The sequence below is a fragment of the Rousettus aegyptiacus genome, unplaced genomic scaffold (genome assembly GCF_014176215.1).
Source record: "Rousettus aegyptiacus isolate mRouAeg1 unplaced genomic scaffold, mRouAeg1.p scaffold_m13_p_3, whole genome shotgun sequence".
Lineage (NCBI taxonomy): Eukaryota > Metazoa > Chordata > Mammalia > Chiroptera > Pteropodidae > Rousettus > Rousettus aegyptiacus.
This window is the reverse complement of record NW_023416306.1, coordinates 49,819,698-49,845,035: the sequence shown is the minus strand read 5'-3', so window position 1 is coordinate 49,845,035 and position 25,338 is coordinate 49,819,698. Positions and strand designations below refer to the sequence as shown.

At 36.8% G+C, this 25,338-nt stretch overlaps 1 protein-coding gene across 9 annotated transcripts in view; it reads right to left on the bottom strand.

Moving 5' to 3' along the window:
• Positions 1-1,458: 1,458 nt before the first annotated feature.
• Positions 1,459-25,338, bottom strand: part of CD274 (CD274 molecule) — a 47,444-nt gene continuing 23,564 nt past the window's right edge. For 3 of the 9 annotated variants that reach the window (XM_036238768.1, XM_016138355.2, XM_036238769.1), the window contains exons 4-10: positions 21,991-22,063; positions 20,388-20,555; positions 15,725-15,790; positions 13,889-14,230; positions 7,858-8,142; positions 5,832-5,939; positions 4,262-4,383 (exon numbers count right to left, since the gene is read on the bottom strand). In XM_036238768.1, the coding sequence (XP_036094661.1) occupies positions 4,262-4,383; positions 5,832-5,939; positions 7,858-8,142; positions 13,889-14,230; positions 15,725-15,790; positions 20,388-20,499 (1,035 nt within the window). In that variant the 5' untranslated portion in view covers positions 20,500-20,555; positions 21,991-22,063. The other 6 variants (XM_036238770.1, XM_016138360.2, XM_016138357.2 and 3 more) reach the window with 6 other exon arrangements.

Sequence of the window (25,338 nt, the reverse complement as noted above, 5' to 3'; positions counted from 1 at the left end):
AGATACTGATACTCTTTTTTTAAAAACATGTAAAACCTGCCATACATTCTTAGAAATCACCTTTTGAGAATGTCTGATTCAGAGAAATGATCAAAAGTCTCTTCGAAGAGAACTTGACGACTAAGTATTTAAGCTAGATGACGCATTAAAAGTTCTACACTTCCTTAAGGGAAAAGTGTTGTCATTTTGTTTAAAAACTATAAATCCTCTTCCAGTCTCACCTTCTAACAGGCCTCAGTTCTCAACTTGGCTTCATTCTAGGTTTCTCACTTCCTTTCCAGAACCTGAAGATTGAAATACATCTAGCCTCATATGCATTCTGCCGCTTACATATCCATGTTTACTGGTCTGAGAAGAGTCCTCTCACAAAGGAAAGCCCCTTCGCTTCCCTGTACTTCCCTCGACCACTCTTCTTCCACCCTTCCTCCAATTTAGATGACACAATTTTGACTTTTTAAATATTGTCTTAAAAGAAGAGAGAATAAAATTTTTCAATACCTTCTTTTAAAAAATAATTCTTTTGTGATTTTTCATTGTACAGGCTTCAAGAGTATGCTGTGTAAACATAGAAGCTAAGAAAAGAAAAGAACTAGAAAGGTGGCTGCAGATATTTCGAGTAACTATGTCCACTGGGATGTTAAACTTGGAGCGGTTTTATAAAACATGTAGAAAACAAGAAAACGAACATGCTGGTGTGCTGGAAACAAAATAAATAAAAATATTTTATTTAATTAATGCAGGTGTTAACAATGACAATCAAACACAGAATTAGATATCATCTCTGCCTCTGTCATTTACAATAAAACACAAGACAAAGGGATAAAGTGCCTTACAAATCCAATGCCATGAAAAGGCATTAAGACTCAGGAATGGAGTGAACAGACTATATGTCTTGCTCAGCCAGAATCCTCGCTTGTGCTTTGTACAAACAAGGAATATTGTACAGATGAACATGTGCAAAAAAAATAACAGAAGACGTTCTGTTGGAGATTCTGTTTCTTCAGCCTTGACATGTGACAAAGCAGAGAAGATTTTTCTTGTCATCGATCCAGGTAACTGGCTAAGAGGGAAGGAATACTCTAGGAGCTCTTGAGAGGCCATCTGAATCTCAATGCCTTTGGAAAGCAGCATCTTAAGAGGCCTGTGTAGTGATGAAAACTGGCAGGACAAAGGGTTTACGCACAGCTCATGCACCTTTACTGGCAAGTTGAGGGTCTAGGGTCAAGACACTCTTCTGGAATTTCCAAAAAGAACATGTAATTTTGCAAGTGCAACATCAAAATCAAGTTTATAATCAAGTAAAAAAAAAAAAAGTTCCAGACATGATTCTGTCATATAGAATTAGTAATACAGTCACCCTTTAGGACTAAGTTGACCCAGTGTACCATAGAGAACCCATGGGTCCCACTCCAAGAAACACAAAATAAACGAAATCCAAACTCAGTCATAAAGCAAGGTGTAGCACATATTTAACATGTACTAAGTCTTATGAAAGATACTAATATTTATAGAAAAGGTGACCCAGAAACAAACAAGACATAGTGCTGACCTTTAGGAACTTCAAATTTGTTCAAGCTTTTACATAACAAAATAATATATTAAATAAAAAATAGCAAAGTGCACAGCAAACACATAATTTGTTACCATTTATGTGGAAAAGAAGAAATAAAAAAATATACTTTTTCATATATTTTCATATCTGTTCATAGAATATCTTCAGAAAAATAATAAAAAGCAAAATGGTGGCTTCTAGAAAGGGAAATTAGATGATTAGGAGGTTGTATTTTAAATCATGGAAAGGTCTGAGTTCAAAATCCAATTGCATTTAAATAAAATGAACTGCTAAACAATACCAGACAGTATGTAAATAAGCATCAGATCGTATGGCAAAGACAAATAAATCAGGGGTAAATATAATGACAGAAAAGGAACACAAGAGTTATTTTCCACATTTTTTAAAATATTGACTTCTCATAAACTAAAATTGCTTTATTAAAATATTTAAGAATTTTCAACTGTCTAAGAACACACTGACCAGCCACTCAGAGTGCCTCCTCCTTTTGGCAATATTTCTATAGTTTCTTCCTCACACTATTGTTCTTCTCTAATACCTTATGCTATGACACTGCACTAAATTGTAATAATACATTTTCTTATTGCTCACTCCATTAAGCTATGAGCTCCTTTAGGGGAGGTCCTTTGTCTTACTCACATCCTGTAGACTCACTGCCTGGAACAGATATTTACGTGCAAGGGCATTTCTTAAGCGTTTGTTGAATGAATAAATTTCTTAAAGTAAAACACAGCTATAAATTGTGTTCTAAAAGGACAGTAGATGACGGTCTTGGAAATCTGAGGTCTTCTATTTACTAGCTTGGGCAAGTTACTTTATCTTTCCATTCCCTTTGCTCTGGAATGAATATAATAATAGAGTGTACCACAATACACTCTTGTTACAGGGATTAAATGAGATTATGTACATAGGATGCCACATAGTTGTAAAGCTGATATTTAAATGTAACAGATACTATGGTAAGGTGTCTTACCCTGAGGTCTGAAAATAAGATTATTTAATAAGGTAATACCAGATACAAACCAATGGTTTGTTCTGTATGCTTCCTATGTACCAATAGTTATAGAGGATACAATGCACCTTACAAATACTATACATTTTACTGGACATGCACAAGTCATTAAACAATAAGTTTAGTTTGGTGACAAAATTTTAACTTCTGCTACAATATATCTTCAAAAGAAATCATTTACAAGCACACTCACATTGACAAGACCCCCACAGACTCAAAATAAATAGAAATAACTCATACTTAAATACTGTTGCTACATTGGGACTCTCAATCACACAGAAGACCGATGGAGACACTGAGTAACAGGCACTTCTGCAGGAACTGACCATTAAATCAGGGAATCTCCACTTGTTTTCCCAGGATGAGTGATGGACAATTTGCATGGAGGCTCATTATTCAGAAGTGTCCTTTCCCTCTTCCGTAAACACTGGTGAGTCTCCCAGTCATTCTGAAGTACCAAGATTTCCTTCCAGGCTACCCCTTTGTAACTCCATCGTTCTTCGTTCTTCGTTCTCTGCTTCTTTCCCAGCTTCTGTTTTCAGTGCTTGAGCTTTTTAAGTCCTGCATCATCCACTGGCTCATTGTGTACCTCTGGTCATGCTTAGCCCTGACAAACTCAAACACAGGCTGAAATTCCCTGCTTTAAAATCAGAAGCTTCAGTGCTGGATTACGTCTCCTCAAATTGTATTTCTGAAGAGTAATAATGAGTAATAATGAGAAACATATTATATGTGCTAAATGATATACATTTGCAAGACTATAAAGAGGCAGATTATATTTTTGTCCAATTACCTTTACATGATAAAGAGTGACCAACCATCCTGCTTTTCCCTGGGACTAAGAGTCCCACGTACTGAGAAACCCCTTAGTCTGGGGCAAATTGGGATGGTTGGTCACCCTAGGATGATCCGAATGACATTCATTAATTTACTTTACATCACAAAGGACTACTGCAGACCACATAATGAAACCTGCCTGAGCTCGTCCATGCTAATTAGACTACTTTAAACATGGACTTATGAAGTTTGATTTCTAACCACATTAAAAAGAATTAAAAACCTTAATATAAATTTCTTCTTAGTTCAATCAGCTGGGTGAGGTCTTTCTGAGCTTTTATGAATATTAAGGGTAAGTTTCTGGGTCAAGCTAGTGGGCCTCAAAGCCTAATTTTTGTCACCTACTGGCTGTGTGTTTGGGGCAACTTACATTATCTTCCTGGCCCTGTTTTATCTACTATAAAGTGAGGGATGATCCTAATATTTGTCTTTTTGATTTGAGGGGTGGGGGGAATTAAATGCGGTACTGCCCATGAAGCAGTTAACATAGTACCTGACACATAACTTTTTTCTTTCATTCTTCCTTTCTCTCCCTCTCCCTCTCTATGTCTCTCCCATCCATATAATTCAGCTTGGTCCCCTGTAGCAGGGAGGAGTTAGGAGGCAGAGCAATAGAAACCTAGAAGGGAACCTGTCCCCTCCCCACCTGCAGTACCCCTCCCCCAACACACACGCAAAGCTGCTCATCATTCCTTACGCTCCAGGGCCATTCCTAAATCTTCTCAGACTGTGGGAGGGGTTCTTATGTTAGAATTATGAGGCAAAAAGAAGTCAGCAGTTCCAACAGCTAGCATTCTCTAAAAGGTAGAGAGGGATTATGGCTGATAGATTTCTCCCTATTATTGCTTTAACTTTTTGTTTCCTTTTCCTTCAACTTCCCAATCCCTGCTAATATTCTTACCATTTTGTTTCTTTGAGTTCATGTCTTGAGTGCCACATTTTTCCACATCCACCATTCTCACTTGAAAAAAAAAAAATCATTTTTATTTCCACAAAACACAACTCTACATCCCACACAGTGACTCAAGTTTAAATTCCAGGTTCCTATGAAACATTTTGAATCCCCTAGGAAATCTGGTAGACTTCCTTATTCCACAGATCCCAAGCCCTGAGGTTGATTCAACAGTTTAGGGCATATGCTTTCACTCCTACATTTTCTTTAGGGGTATATACTTTTATTTTTCATCCTTCTCTCTGAGATGGACTATATTTTGAGATACTTTATTTTGCATTGCTTTTCTAGCCATTTCTAATGCTAATTATACATTACAAGGGAATATTCAAAATGCAACAGTTACTTCCTTGGACAAATCAACTCCATTTTAGAATCTTCTTATCACTGAAACTTGATCTTTGTATTCTGGCTGTCTTTGTTAAGTATCTAGTCATTAGCAATAGCAACCTTCACTCCCTCAGTTACACCATGCACCAGATTCACCCACCCCCTTAAGGAGTTGTGGGGAATTTCTTAACCAGTGGAACTCCCTTCCACTTCGCTGTTGACATCAGATAACTCTAGGCAAATCAGTGTTTAGTTCCTTGGTATACTTCTCAAAGTTCTGGAGAAATGATTACTCTGAAACATCTTAAAATGGGAGGAAGTTATTTGAATAGCCTTCTTTTCCTGGATTTTAATTGCTGTCATAAGTAAATAGAGAGATAAGCACATGCAAATTATTTTGAAAACTATATAATAGCTGGAAATCTGATGAAATACTCTATGGTAAAAATGTTACAGCTCAATATAAGGAACTATTTTTATAACTCAGTGTGCCCCAAATCAGTTCAATATAACAATAAACTTGATGGAAGACTCAAATTAAATCAAAACCAACAGGCATTTTGGCTTTCTCTTTCCTGTAAGTCTGCGGTTATTTGCATAATGAAAAGAAACTTACACCTGGCCTCCTTCAAACTCCATACACACCGTTCTCCCACTCCATCCCGTACCCAGCAACCCTGCTCAGCTTCACTGTAATTGCTATTAAACAGTGGACTGCCTTTGTGTCACCATACAAAGGCAAGTCCTGTTCTCCTGCAGCCATGATCCAACTCTCACCCCCTCAGAAATGCGAGTACAGTGCTCACTGCTGCCCTCCAATGTAGGTGATGTCGCTGAGCAGGACTGGAGGAAGAGGTGATGCACATATTTACATGGTGACATAGCTGAAGTCTACTTTGCACAATTGAAAATTGGCCCTAGAAGTGAAGGCTAATAGGAAGGCAGCATTTTATAAATCAGTGTTTCCTAGTGGGGGCACCACTAGCATTTAGGGTAGGACGGTTCTCTGTGACACTGCCCTGCAGATTTAGCATCCTTGGCTCTGCCTACTAAGTGCCATTGTGACAATAGCACCCCCATTCATTCCCCCACATCCACAGTAGAGACCATTGCAATAAAGGAAATACCATCTCTTTTCAGACAGAAGATGACTATCAGGGCTACAAATAACAATGGGATGATTCCCAGAACTGCCAAGTGAGTTCTCTTGTTTCCTGGAGGCCGAAATGATGGTTCTGCAAAAACAAAACAAAAGACAAATTTTTGATAGAAAGGAGTAAGGAGAATAATCATCCTTGAAGTTTAATTTAGGTTAGCTTTAGATTAATTTTCTTAACTACCAAAAGTTTCTGGCCAGTTGAGTGGCTGGAATAGTGAAATGCCTCTGATATTAAAACAAGGGCAGCATGGAAAAGTGGAAGGAGCTCAGGCTTTGGACAGATGAACCTGGGGTTAAATTCTGCTGCCTCACACTAGCTTCGACATCTCTGACAAGTCCTTTAACCAGGCGACACAATGAAAACATTAACTTTTAGGAAGCTAATGTTCCTACAGTACCATAGGGAGTGGCTGCTCAATGCTAAATGGCAGCCTTGATTATTTCCCTTTGTTTTGCATTCTTTACTATAGATGTTTACAGCCTATTCCAGCACTGCCAAAGAACTCCTCTCTCCCTATGTCTGTGGTCATGATCAGGGACTAATGTTTGTTATCTTTTCTTTCTCCACAGTCTGAACATCTTGGGACATCTAATCATTGGGCCTACGCAGGGGAAATATTTGCCTGTGGTTCCTTGGTGCAAGATCATCAGAGAATGCTAACTCCCACCTCCCACCATCAAGTCATGATCCCTGACTACCTAGTTCAAGCTTTAAAGACACAGTAGCAGTCAACCTTTGTCTAGTAGCTTATGGTTTATAAAGCCTGCTCATGTCTATTTTATTTGAGTCTGAAAACAACTTTATGACTTAGGTGTGCCTAACACAATCGGTATTTTTAAAAAAATTCCCAGGTTACAGATGAAGAAACAGACTCCAAGCAGTTAGGTGAGTTATCCAAGCTTTCTCATCAACAGGTTGTCATAAAACAGCTTTTAAATGGCAGGAACCCATTAATGAAGTTACTACCAAAGTGACTCATACCCCAGTCAGAGCATCTTTAATTATCTAAACTTCTTTTGTTCTTTTTGTTCACAGGACTATCCTGGATAATATTTTCCTATTGCTTGACTTGTCTACCAAATGTTCTAGTTTTCTCTGAAGTACCCAAAGCTTTATTGTCAACATCTGTTGGAGGAGGAGTGGGAAGAAGCACTTCTCAGAACACCTCCAGCTTTACATTAACATCATGCTCATCCACCTCACTTTCTCTAAAGGCCTGAGCCTTTCGTCAGACTGTATCCTACCTTACCCACTTTGCCCACTCCTGTAGGGCAAGGAGACAAAAAATAGTTAAATCTGTGTAGGCAAGAGCCTCAAATCATTATCATACGCTGTAGCTCATTTATACATATGATAACCTTGCTCAATTGTTTATAACCGTATAGGCAACTGAAGCATTAAGAAATTGAGTAACTTGCCTAGGGACACACACAGCCTTATGTCTTATGCACTAAGCAGACTGCCTTGAATTGGAATGTCATAGACTACCTTGGGGGAGGCAGATGGGGAGAAAGGATCTTTCCCATTTGGAATAAGATAGAAAAATACATTCTATTCGCTTCCTGCCATAGAAACACTGGGGGTGGGGGGGGGAGGGGCAGCTCTATGTGCTCAGATTTGGATTCCTGAAATATGGCCTGAGTTGAGTATTCCTCTCAGGTATTCCCCAAATACCCCAGCCACAGGAGCATTTCCTGCATGGATGAGATTGACCGTTTTCTTGTCTGTTTCCTGGAGAGTGTGAACTGTCTTATTCTTCTACGAGCCCCCAATGCCTGGCACGTAGGCCATATTCAATAAATATTTGCTGAATGTTTATTAAATAGCAATATGACTTGGATAAATGCAAGTGAAAAAGAGGATGCATTTTGCAAATATAGTGCTGTTCATTCATTCATTTATTCAACAGTGAATGCCTACAATGAGCAGGCATCATGCTAGGTGCCAGGGGATAGCACTAAGCATATTTTAATTGAGACATTCAGAATATTACCTGGGATGACCAACTCAGCTGTACTGTTTTCCTCAAAATCTGATCTCCGAAAAGTGCAGTAGAAAATCTCGTTAGCTGTTGTGTTGATTCTAAGCGTGCTGGTCACATTGAAAAGTTTCTCCTCCCTCTCGGAATTGGCAATGGTAGTTTTGCCACTCAGGACTTGTTGGTCACTGCTTGTCCAGATGACTTCAGCCTCGGGATAACCCTCAGCCTGACATGTTAGTTCATGTTCAGAGGTGACTGGATCCACAGAAATTATTTGGTTGATTTTGCGGTACGGGGCTAGGTCATGAGCAAAAAGAAGTCAGGACTTTTGCTTAGCACAGAACTAGATGTGTGTCTACATTAGAAAGATTATCAATCCAGACTGGTTTTCATAGAAATAAGCATAATGTTCAGCTGTCTCAGCAGTGGGGCAGAACCCCAGTTAGTTCTGCCCCAACTCTTCATACTTAGGCCAAGTTTGGGCTTCCAGGAACAGCTATCTTGCTATATGTATAATATTATCATTTTTATTGGGTTCAAAGTAAGTATGTAAATTTTTTTTTAATTGTCATCTTTAAACCAGTACTCATTCTATCCAAATATAAAACATGTCTGTTCATTTACTCAAGTATTTGTTTGTTTCCCAGTGAAGTTTTATAGTTTTTACATAGGGCACATTTCTTCTTAAATTTAATCTTGAGTATTTTTTTGTTGTTGTTATAATGCTGTCTTCATAAACATGAATCTCTCCAGCTGGCCAGCATTGTCTCCTTAGACTATTTGATAAACGGAAAATCCAATTTTGATGTGCCATTCACTTTTTCAACTTTATGTCAATGATCAGAAATTAGGCATGAAAATAGTATAATGTCACTATAAAAACTGATATATGTTCCTGGATGAAACTTTTTAAAGTTTAAATATATAGATTTGTTATTTTAAAAGTTTTATATTTACAGAAAAGTTGCAAAGATAGTATAGAGTTCCTGCATACCTCTCACCCATACCTCTCACCTCACCCTTGTTAGCATCTTATACTACCGTGGCACATTGGTTGTAACCAAGGAACCAACATTAAACTTCACACTTTGTTCCTTTTCATTAGTTTTTCCCTAGTGTCCTTTTTTTTGTTCTAGGATCTCGTTCAGAATACCACATTATAACACTTATTTTTAAAACATTTTTATGCTGGCTATTTTAATAAATCACTTAAATAATTATTATATGCAAAGAAGAAAGTTTGATTAAATTTTAGATTGTTGGTTTGAGAACCTTTTAGGATTAAGATACCCAGTGTATCGACTATTATTTAGTGCAGTCACATCATCTAAGATCTTTACTCGTGCTTATTCATTATATGCATGTTAGCATGTTATTATTCTGTTGGCATTATCTTTATTTTACTCCTAATACTTTGTTGTAAACACTAGTGGTCCACCTAGAACCTTAACTCTGCTTTTGCTCACTGAAATCATAACATGGGTTTATGATATATTCACAAACAAAACTCAAACAATGATGTGATCTTTTTGTGTGCTCTTATATCAATAAAACCACCAGTAAAAACACTGGAAATCAACGTAATCACAATTTGAAAGCATATAAATAATGGTTCTTATCACCACTTGAGTTCTCAACCTTGCATCTGTTATGTTTAAGAATCATTAAAAACATGAATACACTGATTATACTTCATGAAATAATATTACCATAACGGGGTCTCGTTCATATAGCACATTGCTTGATTTCCAGGCAATTAAAATTACTATTAATGGTAAAGTATTAAAGGTAAAATGTTGTCTTGTTTACCCTAAGAATAAAGGTTATTTCATGCCTAGGCATATATATATACAAATGTGATGTACCTGTAAGGGGCCAATGAATGGATTCATTCTACTCACTGATTAAATATCCACTATATTGGTCTCTAAGGTGGGGCACATGTATTAGGGTATAGGAAGAAAATATTAGAACTTCCAGTTATATGTATTTTTATCATAACAATTAAGAAATAATCTAAGCTTAATACACTTTACTGATTGACACTGGGCCTCACTTTGTGCCACCCAAGGGTCTTATGGGAAGAGGTGAGTTTTATAACACCAAAGGGAGGACAGTGACTCGTTTGGGCTTATTATAGATTTTCAGATTCTCTTTTCTTATTTTAACTAAACTTGCTTAAAAAATAAACAACTAATCAAAAAGTTTCCCACAAAGAAACAGAATTGAAGATAATACTAATAATTCAGGCACAAACCAAAGGAAATGTCAGGAGTGATACATTTTACCACTACTTTATGACATTAAAACAGTAAGTAACTAATTGAACCTGGAGGCATTGTTTTAAAAAACCCCTCAAGATTGTCAAGACTATCTCCCTTTGTTAACGATCAATTTCACCTAAGTTACATTATACTTAAATATTAGCTATGATAGTGAAGCATCATAATTAGCAAGAAATTCAAAATATTTATTAGATTTTATTTCGTCCTTTTAAATTTCTATTTTTGTATATTCATAGAGTGTATAATAGATTAGCTTGAACCATATGAAATTGGTGATGTTCGGTTTCTTTTACCTTTTAAAAATGTCAATTTCTTATGCTATAACCTGTATACTCGCACAAGTATATTCTTTACAACTATACTCGGACACACACAGATATACATACATGTTAGTTTAACATGCTTTACTGATGGGGTAGGTAATCGAAAATACTTGCAGACTCCTGGTGAACTTCCTCTAGAGCACACATGGGTTGGTGCTACTGTCACATCAAGACTGAGAAGAGCTCACGGCAGTTTTGAAGCCAATGTACAACTCAATAAACACTCTGAGAGTACAGATACAGGCAGCAAAACCTGCTTGTTATGTGTACAGACTTCAAAGCCAGATCACTTATGTTTAAAAGTTGGCTTCACCACTTAATAGCCGAGTGAACTTGGTCAAAGTATTGAATTTCTTTGGAATTCAGTTTCCTCACCCATAAAATAAGAATAACACTGCGTGTCATTGCATCTAAGATGCCATCTATTGACAGACACCCTCAGATTTCAGAGACATAAAATGTGAAAAACATGCCTCTTAGACATGATGAAGCCCCTACTCCATAGAGTCATTTGAGGATTAAGTGGTTTAATATAGGCAAAGTGCTTAAGACAGGGCCTGGCACATTCATACTACGTAAGTGTTCATTTCTACTACTAATCTATGAGAGCTGCTGCTCCTCTACTACCACTGAAATGCATACACGTTAGACAGAACTGATAGTTCCTGTAAATTTTCACATATTCAAACCTGTTCATATTTCAAAATGTTTAGGCTTATTCTATTTGAGGAAATATTTCATTCATTCATTCATTCATTCATTCAACAAATACTTTGTGTATGCTCTTGTTGCACTATTATGTTCACATGCCAAGTCGGAGGGACACAGCAATGAATAAAACAGACCCAAATCCCTGTCTTTGTGGAGTATGTATTTTAGAAGGAGGAGAGAAATAATAAACAAAATAGATCGATACATTTACATGATACATTGCATGTATTAGATTGGTATAAATGCTATAGAGAAAACTTAAACAGCCCTGACTGGTAAATTTGGGGGAGTGATGGGTTTGGTGGGAAATGACAGTAGATAATCCTTGGTCCACATGAACAAATTAGCTTTATCGGGTTAACTATGCAATATTTGTTCTTTCAGTTGCCTAATCCCATTTAAGATCTTGAAAGTATAAAGGGCACTTCATCTTCCCTGCTATTAGGTCCAATGATTAAGGAAAAACAGTATTTCAGTTTAAAGTCAGATGCCAGAGAATCTGGTATTTAAACTTGAAAACATAAAATGTGGAATAATACTCAAAGTGTTAATAATAATTGAGTTAATCCAAAACTAAACTCTTTCAAATTTCAGTTTCAAAATGCTTCACCTTTAAATTTCCATGGTGAGTAAACTCCCTGTGGGGAAGCTGTGTTACCACATGTTAGCAGTGATGGGAAGAGAAGCCTGTGTGTTACTGTGAAATCATTTGCATATGAAGGGAACTCAGGAGTTCTATGTCTCTGAGAAGTGTAGTTAGCTCACAGGAGATGGACACCAAACTTACTGGTGACACTGCCTCAGTGCAATTGACACCTGGTGCCTGGCTTACTTTCAGTGCAGTGCAATTCAAAGCCCAAGATCACTGCAGGCAAATGACAACAAACTGGATTGGGAACATAATGCCAATTTAGTAATTTACAACACAAAATGCAATAGTCAAACAAATCAGATATTGGTCATCTGTTTTGCTTTATCAGGGACACCTCCTTGGAATAACCATCAGAGCCAGAGACTTCCTAATGTTTCCAAAAGGGACATTACAGAGCCCAGGTGGCCTGAAAGAATATCTTTTCTCACTACATGGACAGCTGTTCCACTCTCTTCTACTCCCTACAGGTTAATAAGAGACCTTTTCTGGAAGCGGAAACTTACTCCATATTCTTCTTTCTACCTGACTGCCAAGCTTATGCTCTTCCTCTCCCGCCAAGATCCAGCAATGTTGGCTGTTTATAGGGGTAAGTCTTGGTCATTTCTTTCATGCCTTGAAACAAAGTAGGTGCTTGATATTTGCTGATGGACTGAAGAAAAGTTAAAAATCTTAACTTGGGATCTCACTATTTTGCTTTGATGGATATCACTGCTCTGGAGAAGCATATAGTAAAATATAATTAAAATTAAATCTCTCACAGCACAAGTAACATTTTCTTGATGACAGTAGCATCAATTGAGCCAGAATCAGAGACCCAGTAATGAACTACAAAATAAATGCATTTCTCCTAACTCCTATATAATTTTGATTTTGAGTTTATAATGACCAGTTATCCCTTTACAATAAATGTAAACTTTTTCTACTTTTATGATTGACTTTCAGACTGATGGTAGTTAGTCTAGGAATGGAAAGGCCAAGGGATGATGATTAATTCTAGTCACATATTAAAAGGTCATCATATATAAAAAAAAAGAAGCAGGCAGATAATTTCAAAACTAAAAGTAGAGAGGGCAGATTTCAGCTCAATATCGGTAAGTAATTTCAATAGGCTATGGAAGGGAGATCCAAATGACACGGGTGTCATTATGGGAAGTATATAAGCAGAAGATTCTTTGGGGGATTTCTGTTCTTTGGGAGTTTGGATTAGCTTCTTTTGCCTGGGATCCTTTCAGCTCTCAATTCTAGGAATCTTAACAGCGAAAGTGGAGATGGTCAGCTAAGGTGTTTTCCTTCACGTAGCTAGTGGGCACCCAAAACTTTGAATCCAGATGACTCGATGACATATGTATAGGTTAGTATCCAGGAATCTGACATTCACAGTTCCTTTTTAACACTCTGTGACAACACTGGAATAGATTTTCAAGATGAATGTATGCCCACTGAGCATAATTTATATCATCTCTAAGGAAGAATAGTTTCCTCTATACTTGGTATAATTATTTTTTGCTTTCATAGATTAACTTCAAGTCTTTTTGAATGTGAACCTTACGGTGGGCTTATTTTTAATATATTTATTTGGGTTTGACATAGAGAGGTTCAAATGAAGGAAATGCTGGCAGACCTAATAAAATTAAAAAAAAATAGCAGTTGGATAAAAAAAAAAATCCTGGAGGGACACACAAATAGCAGCTACCTAGTTATCTTTGCATGCCATGGAAGATGCCTGGGAGGAGGGACACTTTTGTAATTCATTTTATTCCTTTCCATAGTATCTGATTTATTTGCAAGTAAATATATTACTTTTATAATAATAATTTTAAAAAGTAAAGACTAGGAATTTATATTTAGGAAAACCGAACATACTATAGAATATGGCCCTATCATGTTTGGCCCTGCATCACTAGGGACTCTCAAATAGGACGCGCTCAAGAAATGCTCAGTGGGTAAGCATGTACATGAATGAACGGACTGCTGCTATGGAAAGGAAGGCTGGACTTCCAAGAATGAAAAGTTCACAACACAAGATATGATTTTAATAAAGGTTGGGCCTCTTTAGCTATAATAATTCTTACCATGGACTTTCAAAGTAATCCGCTTGTAGTCAGCGCCGCCATAGCTGATCAAGCAGTAGTAAACCCCTGCATCCTGCAATTTCACATCTGTGATCTGAAGTGCAGCCTTTCCCAAGAAGAGCTGGTCTTTCAACAGCTGGGCCCTCTGGCTGTAGCTAGTGTGCTGAACCTTCAGGTCCTCCTTCCCGTCTATAAACTGAATAATTTTCTTATCCTCCATTTCCCAGTAGACAATTAATGCCAACAGGTTTAATTGCTCTTCTACTGGGAATTTGCATTCCATTGTTACATTGCTGCCATACTCTACCACGTACAGGTCCTTGGTAACTGTGATAATAAATGCTGAAAAGAAAGATGACCAGTCTTCAGAAGGTGGAAAATTCCTCAAAAAATGATAGAATGAGTACACTTTATAAACACTTTATGTGGTCACAAAGTCATAATTACATGTTAAGGACTTACTTTCCTAAAGTACATATTTTATTCAGTGGGCTAGAAACATGTTTTGGGGTACTATATCTTATCCCTAAGTTAGATAATAAAATTCGCTAAACAAGTTGCTGTCCCAAACTTCATAAACATACATTGCTGTAGAAATACTATGTGGTGATAGGGTACTTATAACCAGAAGATTTTGTTGCATGTGGACATCCCCAGAATGTTATTTGACTGGACATCTATTTGCCTTCTGCATAGTCTGAATGACAGACTCTAAGACAGTCATGTGCTGCTTAACAATGAGGTCATGTTCTGAGAAATGTGTTGTTAGGTGATTTTGTTGTGCAAACATCATAGAGTGTCCTTACGCAAACCTGGATAGTACAGTCTAGTACATACCTAGGCTGTATGTTGTAGGCTATTGTTCCTTTGCTACAAATCTGTACAACATGTTACTGTACAAAACAACATGAGTTTGGATCAAGCATAAGAGAAAATGATGCAGTCAAGAGACATGGTAAACACAAGACCTAAGGCTACAATCAGCATAACATGGCATAATGTTTAATAGCAAATTTTTTTATAAGTAGGAAGAGTACACTCTAAAATGATGATAAAAAGTATAGCTTAGTAAACACATAAACTAGTTACACATTCATTTATTATCAGTATCAAGTATTATGTACTGCACATAATTGTCTGTGCCATGTTTTTATACGACTGGCAGCAAAGTGAATTTGTTTATACAAGCCTCACCACAAACACGTGAGTAATGTGTTGCACTATAATTTTATAATGACTGCAACATCACTAAAAGATAGAAAAATTTCGGCTTCATTATAATCTTATGGGACCATCATGGTATATGAGGTCATCATTGACCAAAATGTCTTTACGCAGCACATGACTGTAGTCTGCTCTTTTTGCTGCCCTAAACTCTTGATTAGTTGTCTCGTCAGAGGTACATGGGTCTAAAGATTCAGGGAGAGTCTCAGGATGATGCCAGTACTGTGTTACCCTGGCATCTTCCGTGGCACTATAATTCTTCCTTAGAACGTGCTCTTTGGGAAAAAGCAGGTCACAGAGCAAGATGGGTAAAATGATCCTGCCATTGTTTAAAACAAACAAATAAAAGTATACACATAGGCCATTTTTCAAGATATTTTCAACATTGATAGCTGGAAAATGGATAGTAAGTTAATTTCGTTTCTTTCAATTTGTCCATATTGCCTGTATCTTTGTCTAATGATGTGAGTTTATAAAATGTTTATGAAATAAAGAAGGGAAAATAGAACATCCTATCTATTGAAAAATACATCTATTTTAAATTATTTTAATTTTTAACTTATGGTTAAAATATTTAAAATATAGAAACCAACAAAAAGATTGGTGTCTTACCTTTCAGCAAATGACAGTAGGCCATGAATGTAAAACCACTAAACGTCCTCATTTTTCTGAAATGACCTAATTATGGGAAGTACAAAAAGAAAACTGCTTTACTCAATCACCGAATACTCAGACATTATGGGACTTAGGAGTTCTAATTGAAATAGTCTTTCATTGTACGCTTTAACTAGTCAAGCCTTCCACATCACTATTCCATCCATGCCAGCTCTCCCTCAGGTGCCATCCTTCAAAAATTTCCTCTTCTGTCCCAATAATAAATCCTATTTCTGCAATAAACTGATTCCACTAGGAGCAGGGAGAGTGAGGAGAAACAGTTGGATTTGACTAATTCATACTAAGATGTGAATGACTCACGGTCACTCTTCAGGAGTATCAGCCTAGATTCTCTTCTTCATTTTGTCATCCTGTTGAAATTCTCCCAATTCTTTCTTAGCAAACATCAACTGAGCATATTTTCTGTGCCTGGCACTATTTTAGGCACTAGGGATATAGCAGTGAACAGGAAAGAAAACTCACTTTTCTCTTGGAGCGTATATTCAAGTAGGGAAGTAAATAAAGAAGATTTGTACTATATTTCAGCCAATATGTTTATTTAATAAGACATTTTCCCTCCGGTTACACTTACATTTATACACTTTGAGAAGAAAATTAGCTTTTCCTCTTAAGGTCTCTTTGACCTCAGTATATACACAAACAAAGACTCACAAATGATCAACTAATCAATATTACACATGTAGAAGGCAGAAGATTAATGCTTCTAATATATACATAGTTCCTAAAAATCAATAAGAGAACTATACACACGAACTACACACAAAATGAAAATGAGTAAAAGATTCTAATATACAGTTCAGAGAATTAGAAATACAAATGATTTCCAAACAGGAAGGAATGCTTAATCTAACCAATAAAAAAGTATAAATTTAAGACAGGGGATACCATTTTTTCACTTATTCAAGTGACCAAAATTACAAAGATTCCTAATATTTAGTTTTAGAGGATAAAAACAAATGGGTTTTCTCATCCGCTAATAATCGAAATATAAAGTTGTATATCCTTTTTTGGAGACCAATTTGGTAATCTCTGTTAAAAATTTAAATGCATTTGAGTTTTCACTTCCTCTCCTAGAAATATATCCTACAAAAACAAAAACATGTACGCATAACAATAAAGGAATGGAACTTCTAATATTAACCCCAAACTGGGAATACCCTAGATAACCTAAGTGGTTAAGTAAATTTTGGTATATTCATACAATGTAATATCATTAAGGACGGAATAAAGTACATGTATATGTATTGATTTTGCAGAGGTGTAGAAAGTTACAGAACAGAAATCTACTTTAGTTAAAAAAGAAAAATAAAAATGTGTGTGTATTTAAAAATAGATATCAAGAAAAATCCATACCAAGATCCTGACGGTGATGACCTCTAGGAGTGAAATTAGAGAGAAGATAGGTAGGTTTTCACCTTGCTACAGTTTTTATTGTTGTTGTTGTTGTTTTAATGAAGAAAGGACAAAAGAAAGAAAAGGAAAAAATGGGGAGATGAGATTGTGAATGATTCCTTTGGAGTTTTTCTGTGTCCAAATTTTCAAATGAACATATATGTTTTACTTTTATTATCAGAAAAAATAAAAACAAAATTTAGCAAACCATTTCACCTTGCCAAGCTGCAGAATATCTGGCAGACAGAGTAGTAGAGTAGAAAGAACCCCAGAACCTAAAACATCTGAACTGAGGTAAAATAATGACATTTGTTTACGTTTTTCTTCATTATCTTCATTATTAAAATAACTTAAACACATTACAGAAAATGAGAAAAGAAGGGGAAAACCACCTACTAGTCTATCACTTTAACTCAGGTAATGTCTGAAAACATTTTTGGTTGTCAAAATGGGGTGAGGAGGAAGGTTGCTATTATCTAGTGGGTAGAAGTCAGAGATGCTGCTAAACATCTTAAAATGCACAGAACAGCCCCTATAGCAAAGACATATTCTGGCCCCAAATGTCAATAGTGTCAATGCTGAGAAAACTTGCAACCACTGTTAGTATTTTAGCATATGTTTTTCTTCTAGTCTTTTCCCCCTACGAATCTTTAAAAAAGTAATTACAATCTTATATATTTAACACCTATTTTTTAATTTAATATTATGACAAATATTTTCCATTTTAGTGTATGATATTCATAATTGTCTTATTTAGTGGTCCTATAATGTTTAGTTCCTTTATTGGGAGGTATAAGATTGCTTCCAACTTTTAAAATGTCAAAAGGATTTGCATATTCAGCAAATATTTGTTAAGTGCCTAGTGTGTGTCAGGCACCAGACTAGGCCCTCAGTATAGATTTCTCTAATTATTGATCAAGGAGAAAGAACATTTTCCTGGTTCTTGATGCATGTGGACAATTAGTACCAGTTACATTGCACCTTCATCCAACACTAGGTATTGTTTTTTTAAGTTGATTATTTAAAGAGTAAAACTTAAAAAAAAAAGTTGCCCATTATTAGCACAAGAAGTAATCAGTGAAAGCAGAAATTATCTAAAAAAGAAGTAAAACTTGAATTTTTCATGTGTTTGTTGATTGTTTGAGTTCTTTTGTGAATTTTCTGATTAGTTTTTGGCCGATTTATATTATTGGTTTCTTATCAACCTGCATGAATCCCTCATGTTCACGTACATATGCATATACGAAAAGGGTAAATAAAAAGAGTTATCATCTTCTTGCTAGTGTGAGGTGCATAATTCTTACTACTCTCTTTACTATCTGCTCTGTAGATGCAGATAATGATGGTGTTCAGACCTGTGAGAATGCCAAGGTCGTTGAAATGAGGCTACTGCAGCGGCTATCTGGCTGCTCTTTCCTTGGGCTAGAATTGATATAGCACAATTATAAAATATGAATGCAACATTATTAACACAAACACACTTATTGGGCAGAAGAAAACTTAAGCAGAAGAAAATTTAAAGCAAAGAACTGTTGAATGAATTAGAGGGACATTAAATCCACTAATGGATTACAACTAATTTTGGCAATGTATATCTGAATTCCCAGACAAGAACTGAGACAAAGAGCAAGGAAATGTGAACGAGGGAAGAAGTGACAGTTCATTCAGGATGGGGAAGCAGGTTTGTCCCTGGGGGAACCCGGTATATGACTATGGGACTGATACGACTTCTCTATTTCCTAAGTGTAGAATAGATAGGAAGAAGAGACAGGAAAATATTGTAAGCTTTATTTCTTAAAATTAGGAGCAAGAAGTGTCTTGATATCTGCTGGTTTATGGTTTCCCTTGATTTTTATCTGAAGTCTATCAATTATAATTTGATTTAAAAAAAAAAATTCTTAGAGTTCAATAATGTGTCTCCAAGCGAGCCGAACACTCATTCGATTAACAGATCAAGAGAGTTAATCTATTAAATAGCTACTAAACTATCCTACTATATTAAACGCAACTAAATCCTGTGCCCAAACTCCTTCCACTCGGGCACCCTGAGTAACATGCATATATTTCCCAGGGGTGACTTTGATTGCCTACACTATTTTTTTGGCTTCCTTTAAAACAACACTCAAATTGCTGTCCTTTAACCTCTGCCTATAACCCTCTTCCAACGAAAATGGGTTAATTTTTTTTTCTTCAGAGTATCATAGTTCTTAAAATCTTCTGGCAACTGTCAATGTAAACTAGCACAATCTTTCTGGAAGGCAATTTTCAATTTGCATCAAAAGGCCTTTAAAATATTCAGACTCTTTGCCTAAGTAGTTATGCTTCTAAGAGGTTACCTGAAGGAAATAATCAGCAATGTCCCAGAGAGTTATATGAATAATGCTCAGTGAATGGCTAAGGTAGTGAACCACTGTAAATAATCTTTATGCCCATCAGGGGGAATTAATTTTGTTTAGTTATCTAGCACTATGGAATACAGTCATTCTTTTAGAAATCACATTTTAGAAGCCATTTAATCCATAGAAAATTGTCCACCATATGTATATACATTTATTTTAGGTGCAAAAAACTAAGTGAACAATGGTACTTGAAGCATTCCTTGTGTTATATGACAAACTCAAATTGTACTTTGACATAAGCCAAGGCCAATGTGTCTAAGAAATATTTTAACATTTTTCCCTTCTTAGGCTCCTCTCTTCCTCCTTCAGGGCTCCTTTAGATCCCCAAAGCATATAAGAGCAAAGAACTCATGTTCCAGGATCCTGGATCTTACAGCACGAAAGGACCTTAGGAGATGCTGCAGGCACGCTGACTTACCCAGAGCATACTGCTAGCGAGTGACTGAAGATGGACTTGCACCAAGGTGTCCCAACCTCCAGCCTAGAAATTTCCCTCTAGACCTGCTACCTATCTCAGGACCATATTAATGAACGCGCAGAAACATAAACTTACAAGACTGACATTAAGCAAACCTGAATCCCGCCCGGAGAAAGTACAACGTGTTACCTGTTCTTATTAACCTCGATCGGTAATTGGCTCTATTGCCCCGCAAACCACAGTTTCCCTTTTCCCTTCTCCTCTCTCCATCTCAAAGAAAGGGTCTATAGACCATACATTTTTCAAGTCCCAAGTGAGATGGCCAGAGATTCCGGCCAGTAGGCGAATCACGGGGGAAGAACGCACCCTACCTGCTGGCGGGGAGACTTGCCTGGAACCGAGATGAGTAGCGGAGCCCAGATGAGCAGCGAAGCCCCGGTCTTAAGAGAAAGCTCCGCAAACTGTGAGATCGCTCCGCCCAAGGGGATGACGTCTCTGCCCATTCGAAATTCTTGCTAGCGGCTGACTTGGTAACTCGTGCGTCTTTGGAATAAAAAAACTATATAGATAAAGAAACCAAAAGTGAAACTTAACTACTGAGGTTTCTCGTAAATGAGACTTTTCAAAAGAAAATCTTCAAGAAGCAAAACATTTGGTATGTTTTAAACAAAAGTTTAAACAAAGCGACTTCCGAAATCATCACAAAGTTTTCAGATGTTGATTTTACGTTCAGCATCCAGCACCTTAAATTCAGCTTTCCCTCCTTTTTGATTAAAGCTTTTACAAGAAGACAGAACATCTTGGCATAACTTGATATAATTCTGCAACATATAGAAAGTAAAACGACAGGCCAATATGGCTTTGGTTTTTATTCTAGAAAGTAGGTGCGTGTGTATAATAGGAAATGTATTTTAAAACGGTGTATTGTGAGACTTCCTCAAAGTTCCTCGACATAATGAAACTTCAATTGCCTTGTCATTAAAAGAACTTCCCATCATGAGTTACACCTGGTAAGAAAGCTCTGGCTCCCTGCTATCTTGCCATTCTTGGGATGTAGATTGGGGTAGCACATTCTAGATGAGGGTTAAGAAAACCCTTCTGGTAATTCTAATCAACAGATGAGCCCAAGCTGAAACCGTGTGACTTACACAAAGGATAGTGGCATAATTTACTTGAGCATTCCTCACTATCATACTTCTAGGTGCCTCTTTTTCTCCTTCTCTACTTCGTTCACCTTTCTTTCTTTGTAATTTTAAATTTATATATTCAATACTCATTATCAATTCAAAATACTGCATAATGAATGAATACTGAGATGCCCATTGGCTTGGTTATGGCATTCAAGTATTTTCACAGTCTCAGAATAGCACATATTTTATTTTTTAACTTGGAAAAATATTAAATATGAGATTGCCTTGAAAATCTGGTGGGGAATATGAAATTCTCTTTAGCCTCACTAAAATTGTAATAGACTTAGAGATTTAGCTCAGGAGCTCCCTATTGCAAATCTCTCTTGAGGCCACGTAGTGGAATAGAGCATTGTTTTCTCAAATTTAGTTCCTCTAATATTTTCTATTTAATCTGTTTTACTGTTTCTAAAAATAAGTCAAGACCCAGGACATATATGTTAGTGTGGTTGTATAACTGTCAAGTCAGAAAAATTGGACTCTAGAGCTACCTACCACTAACTAGCTGAGTAATTTGGGGAAAATAATTTACTGAGTAGTCAGGATTCAGTAATATCTTCTTAGATGGCCTTGACAATCTATGAATGATTTTTCTAAACTGGGAGGAAATGTTTAGTTTTATTGTTTGTTTGTTTTACCAAAGTAATATTCAGGGCCTGTATAATGATCAATAGAAAAAGCAGGAGGCAAATGGAATTTGCCTTTCCCTGAAGTTGCTGATGGGAATGGAAGGTTTTTGTTCATCTTGGGGCTCAGTGATTTACATATTAGTAATCTGAGGATTGTGATCTTGTTCATCACACCCACCTGTTTCCAGCCTTCAGCCACTCATTTTCCCCACACAGTTTGTCAAGCTTCTCAATGAAGTTTTTCATGTACTCTGGAAAGAGAAACACTGGATGTGGTTAGAAAGGAAAAAAAAAAAAAGAGGTTTTATCACTTAAAAAATATATGAAGATCAAAACAGCCAGAGTCATTAGTACCAAAACCACGTGTGAGTTTTGCGATTGGGGCGAAGTGGGTGGAGAAGTGCTGAGACAGAAGAAGAGCAGTGGAAGCCAGAGCCGAAGAACTGAACACCCCGATCATCTCCAGTATTGCCATTTCCCATTCATGCCCCTTGTTGTTGTTCATTTTTAGGAGTAAAAACTCGTTACTGCCTGTGTGCTGTTTCTGAGTGTTTCTGAGTGTCACTTGCATCACAGTTGACTTGAGGTGGGTGTTTAAATACAGATTTTAGGGCTCTACACAGACCTGCTGAATCCAGTTTTCTGGAGGGTGGTCCTGGGAGTCTACATTTCAACACCAACCTACGGTGATTAATGTGCACACTGAAGTTTTAAAATTTGATTGTATGATGTTTACAGAAAAAAAAAAATGAACCGAGAAGTTATAACTTCCCTTCCTCCATCTAATTTGGTTAATTGGTATCCATACCACCCTTCCCTCTACCTCTGCCCATTCTACTTCCACGTTTGCCCTAAGACAAGAGAGGTGATTCTTGTCTGTCCTGATCTTAAAAGGATAGATTCCAGGGTCCTACAACTGTGCCTAAAGTGATGCTAGCAATTTCCTGGTGAAGAAGCAATTTCCAGTAAGCTTTTTTGATCATCAGAAACAGTAAATAAAGATACTCAAAACAAAAAATATTGACAAACTGCTTTATTTGCATTTAATATTTTAAAATGCATTTTATTAATATATAAAGACAATATCCACAGTCATGAAAAGCCAAATATCTGTGGTCAGCCTCCACAAACAATAATGATATTAACATATCTTAAAGTCATGCTCATAACCATTTCCAACACAATTTTTTCATGGTAAAGAATTCAATTTAGCTTTGAGGGCATCAGTAAAGCCTGTATGTTTTTCTTGTCATTTTTTATAATATATGTATACTTTTTAATTAAAATCCTTGCAAATTAAAAGCTACTGCTCTCAAATTATATATACAAACAATATCCAGACTTGTCCCCACGTTCTATTTTTGATTGTGTAGAGTTGTGAACCACCGCCCTATGTTATGTCCATCTCTCTCTCTCTCTCTCTCCCCATCCACCAACTCCTACCTTCCGTTGTCTCCACCTTTGCCATCTATTCATACCCCTATAGACTGGTGCTAAATAGACTTCATGGAGCAGAACAATTTTCCCTAGTAATACAACTCTTGAAAATACAGGGGAAATTAAATTTGTGGATGGCCAGAGGGTAGCAGCTGTCATCATTTGTTGCCCATGCTCAGATGCTTCTCTCTCACTTAGACCGTATTTGTCTCTTTCCTTCCTATCCTGAGCTGGAGAAGAGCTGGCCAGGTGACCAGCTCTTGCCTTCAAAGGGCGGCTTCCATGCTGTGGGTACTTTAAAACAAAGATGAGGCCTCCAACAATGTCCCCTGTCCTCAAGGAATTCATGAATCCAGACATAAGTAATTATGACTCAGATAAACAATGGGAACTTGGGAACATTCTATGATAATTTAATTTCAAGGAATCTCAATAAATAAACTGAAGGCCAATCAAACTAGAGTTTGCAGCTGGGAGATCCTCTTTCAGAGGATACTGGGAAATATTTTTTTTTATTTAATAAATATCCTAGAACTAAATAACCTAAGTAGATGGTGTAGAAATGAAACAGTCCCCCTGTGAGTTATTTCACTTGGTTTAAGGACATGATTTAGTTCAATGTCTCTTGTGAAATTGCCTCCAGGAGAATCATTTTTTACTCACACATGGATTTAAACTAAGAACAATATGAGTTCTAAAACTCTTCAAAACCCCTACTTTTAAGGGAACAACTGATGTTTGTTTTCTGGTATGAGTAAGTGGTTATTCAAAGACAGATTATAATCACATCCAGGTTAACTGGCTCGAGAACCTAATTAATCTGCCATTCTTGATAATAGACTCATCATAAAAGAATGAGTAGTTTTTTCTTTTCTCCACCTTTTCCTGAAAGGATATCAAAGCCTTTCCGTTTTGAGAGATTCCAACCATAAACTAATAAACGGAAACTTCGGATACTGAAAAGTCCTACTTAAAAGAAGAAAAGAAAGGTGAGACGATATGGTAGAAAATCTGGATATGATGCTCCTTAAGTTATGGTGACCAGGCAAGGCTTCTCCAAGAAGTGATATTTGAGGAATGAATTATTAAAGCAACCATGCAAAGATCCGCAGGAAGAGCATTCCTGGCAGAGGGGTCAACAGGTGCAAAGACCATAAGGAGGGAGTAAAGTTGGCAGGTTCTAAGGGTGAAGAGAAGGTCATTGTGGCTGGAATGTAGAGTGAAGGGAAGGGTGGTGGATCAGATTATATCATGAAGGACCTTGAGGACCAAGGGAAGAAGGTTGGATTCTAATTGCAGTGGAAAGCCACTTGATGAGTTAAAGAAGGGTAGTTACCTGATGGATGTTCTGAAAATATCACTCTAGCCATGACCTAAAGAATGGAATATAGAAGAGCCAGCATGGAAGTTGGGAGACCTTTAGGAGCTGTTGCTATAAACTACATTTTGGAAGCAGAACTAACAGAGCTTGTTGATTTATATTAATAGTAAGGAGAAAGGAGAATTAAGGATGATATATATTTTTTAATATGCTGTTCCAGAACAGAATATTATAGACAGAGTTTGGGGCTTTCACAATATTTGTGAGTTCTCTAATTAATCTAAAATAAAACAAAAACTCTCCTGTTAAATTAACAACTGAAAACTGGTTTTAAGCAGTCAAAAGATGCATAATATTTTAAGCATAAATTACAATCCTTTCTGGAAAAGGAAAGTTGGTGGAGGTTTGCTGGGAGGGGTCCATGGCCTTGGTATTAGTCATACTACAAAATGGCTAGTCCAGGTCACTTTCTAGTAGAAGCTGAAGAAATTCACAGGGAGTATTGTGCCAGGGATGAGAGAAAAAGTTTCTCAGTTATGTTCACAGCACTCTTTTGAAAAGGTACGTGGAGGGAAAGTCCCAGGCTGGGAAATGCCATTAGCTAAGGCATCAGGATTAAGGGGTGTATGTGTATATGAACTCTGTTTGGGGATAAACTGTTTTACTTCCTTACAGAATATGGCAGAATGGAGAGTAAGTGGGAAGCATGGGCTCCATTCATGCTTGTGCGTGAAAGAACCAAGTAGAAATTTGTGAATTACGGACTAG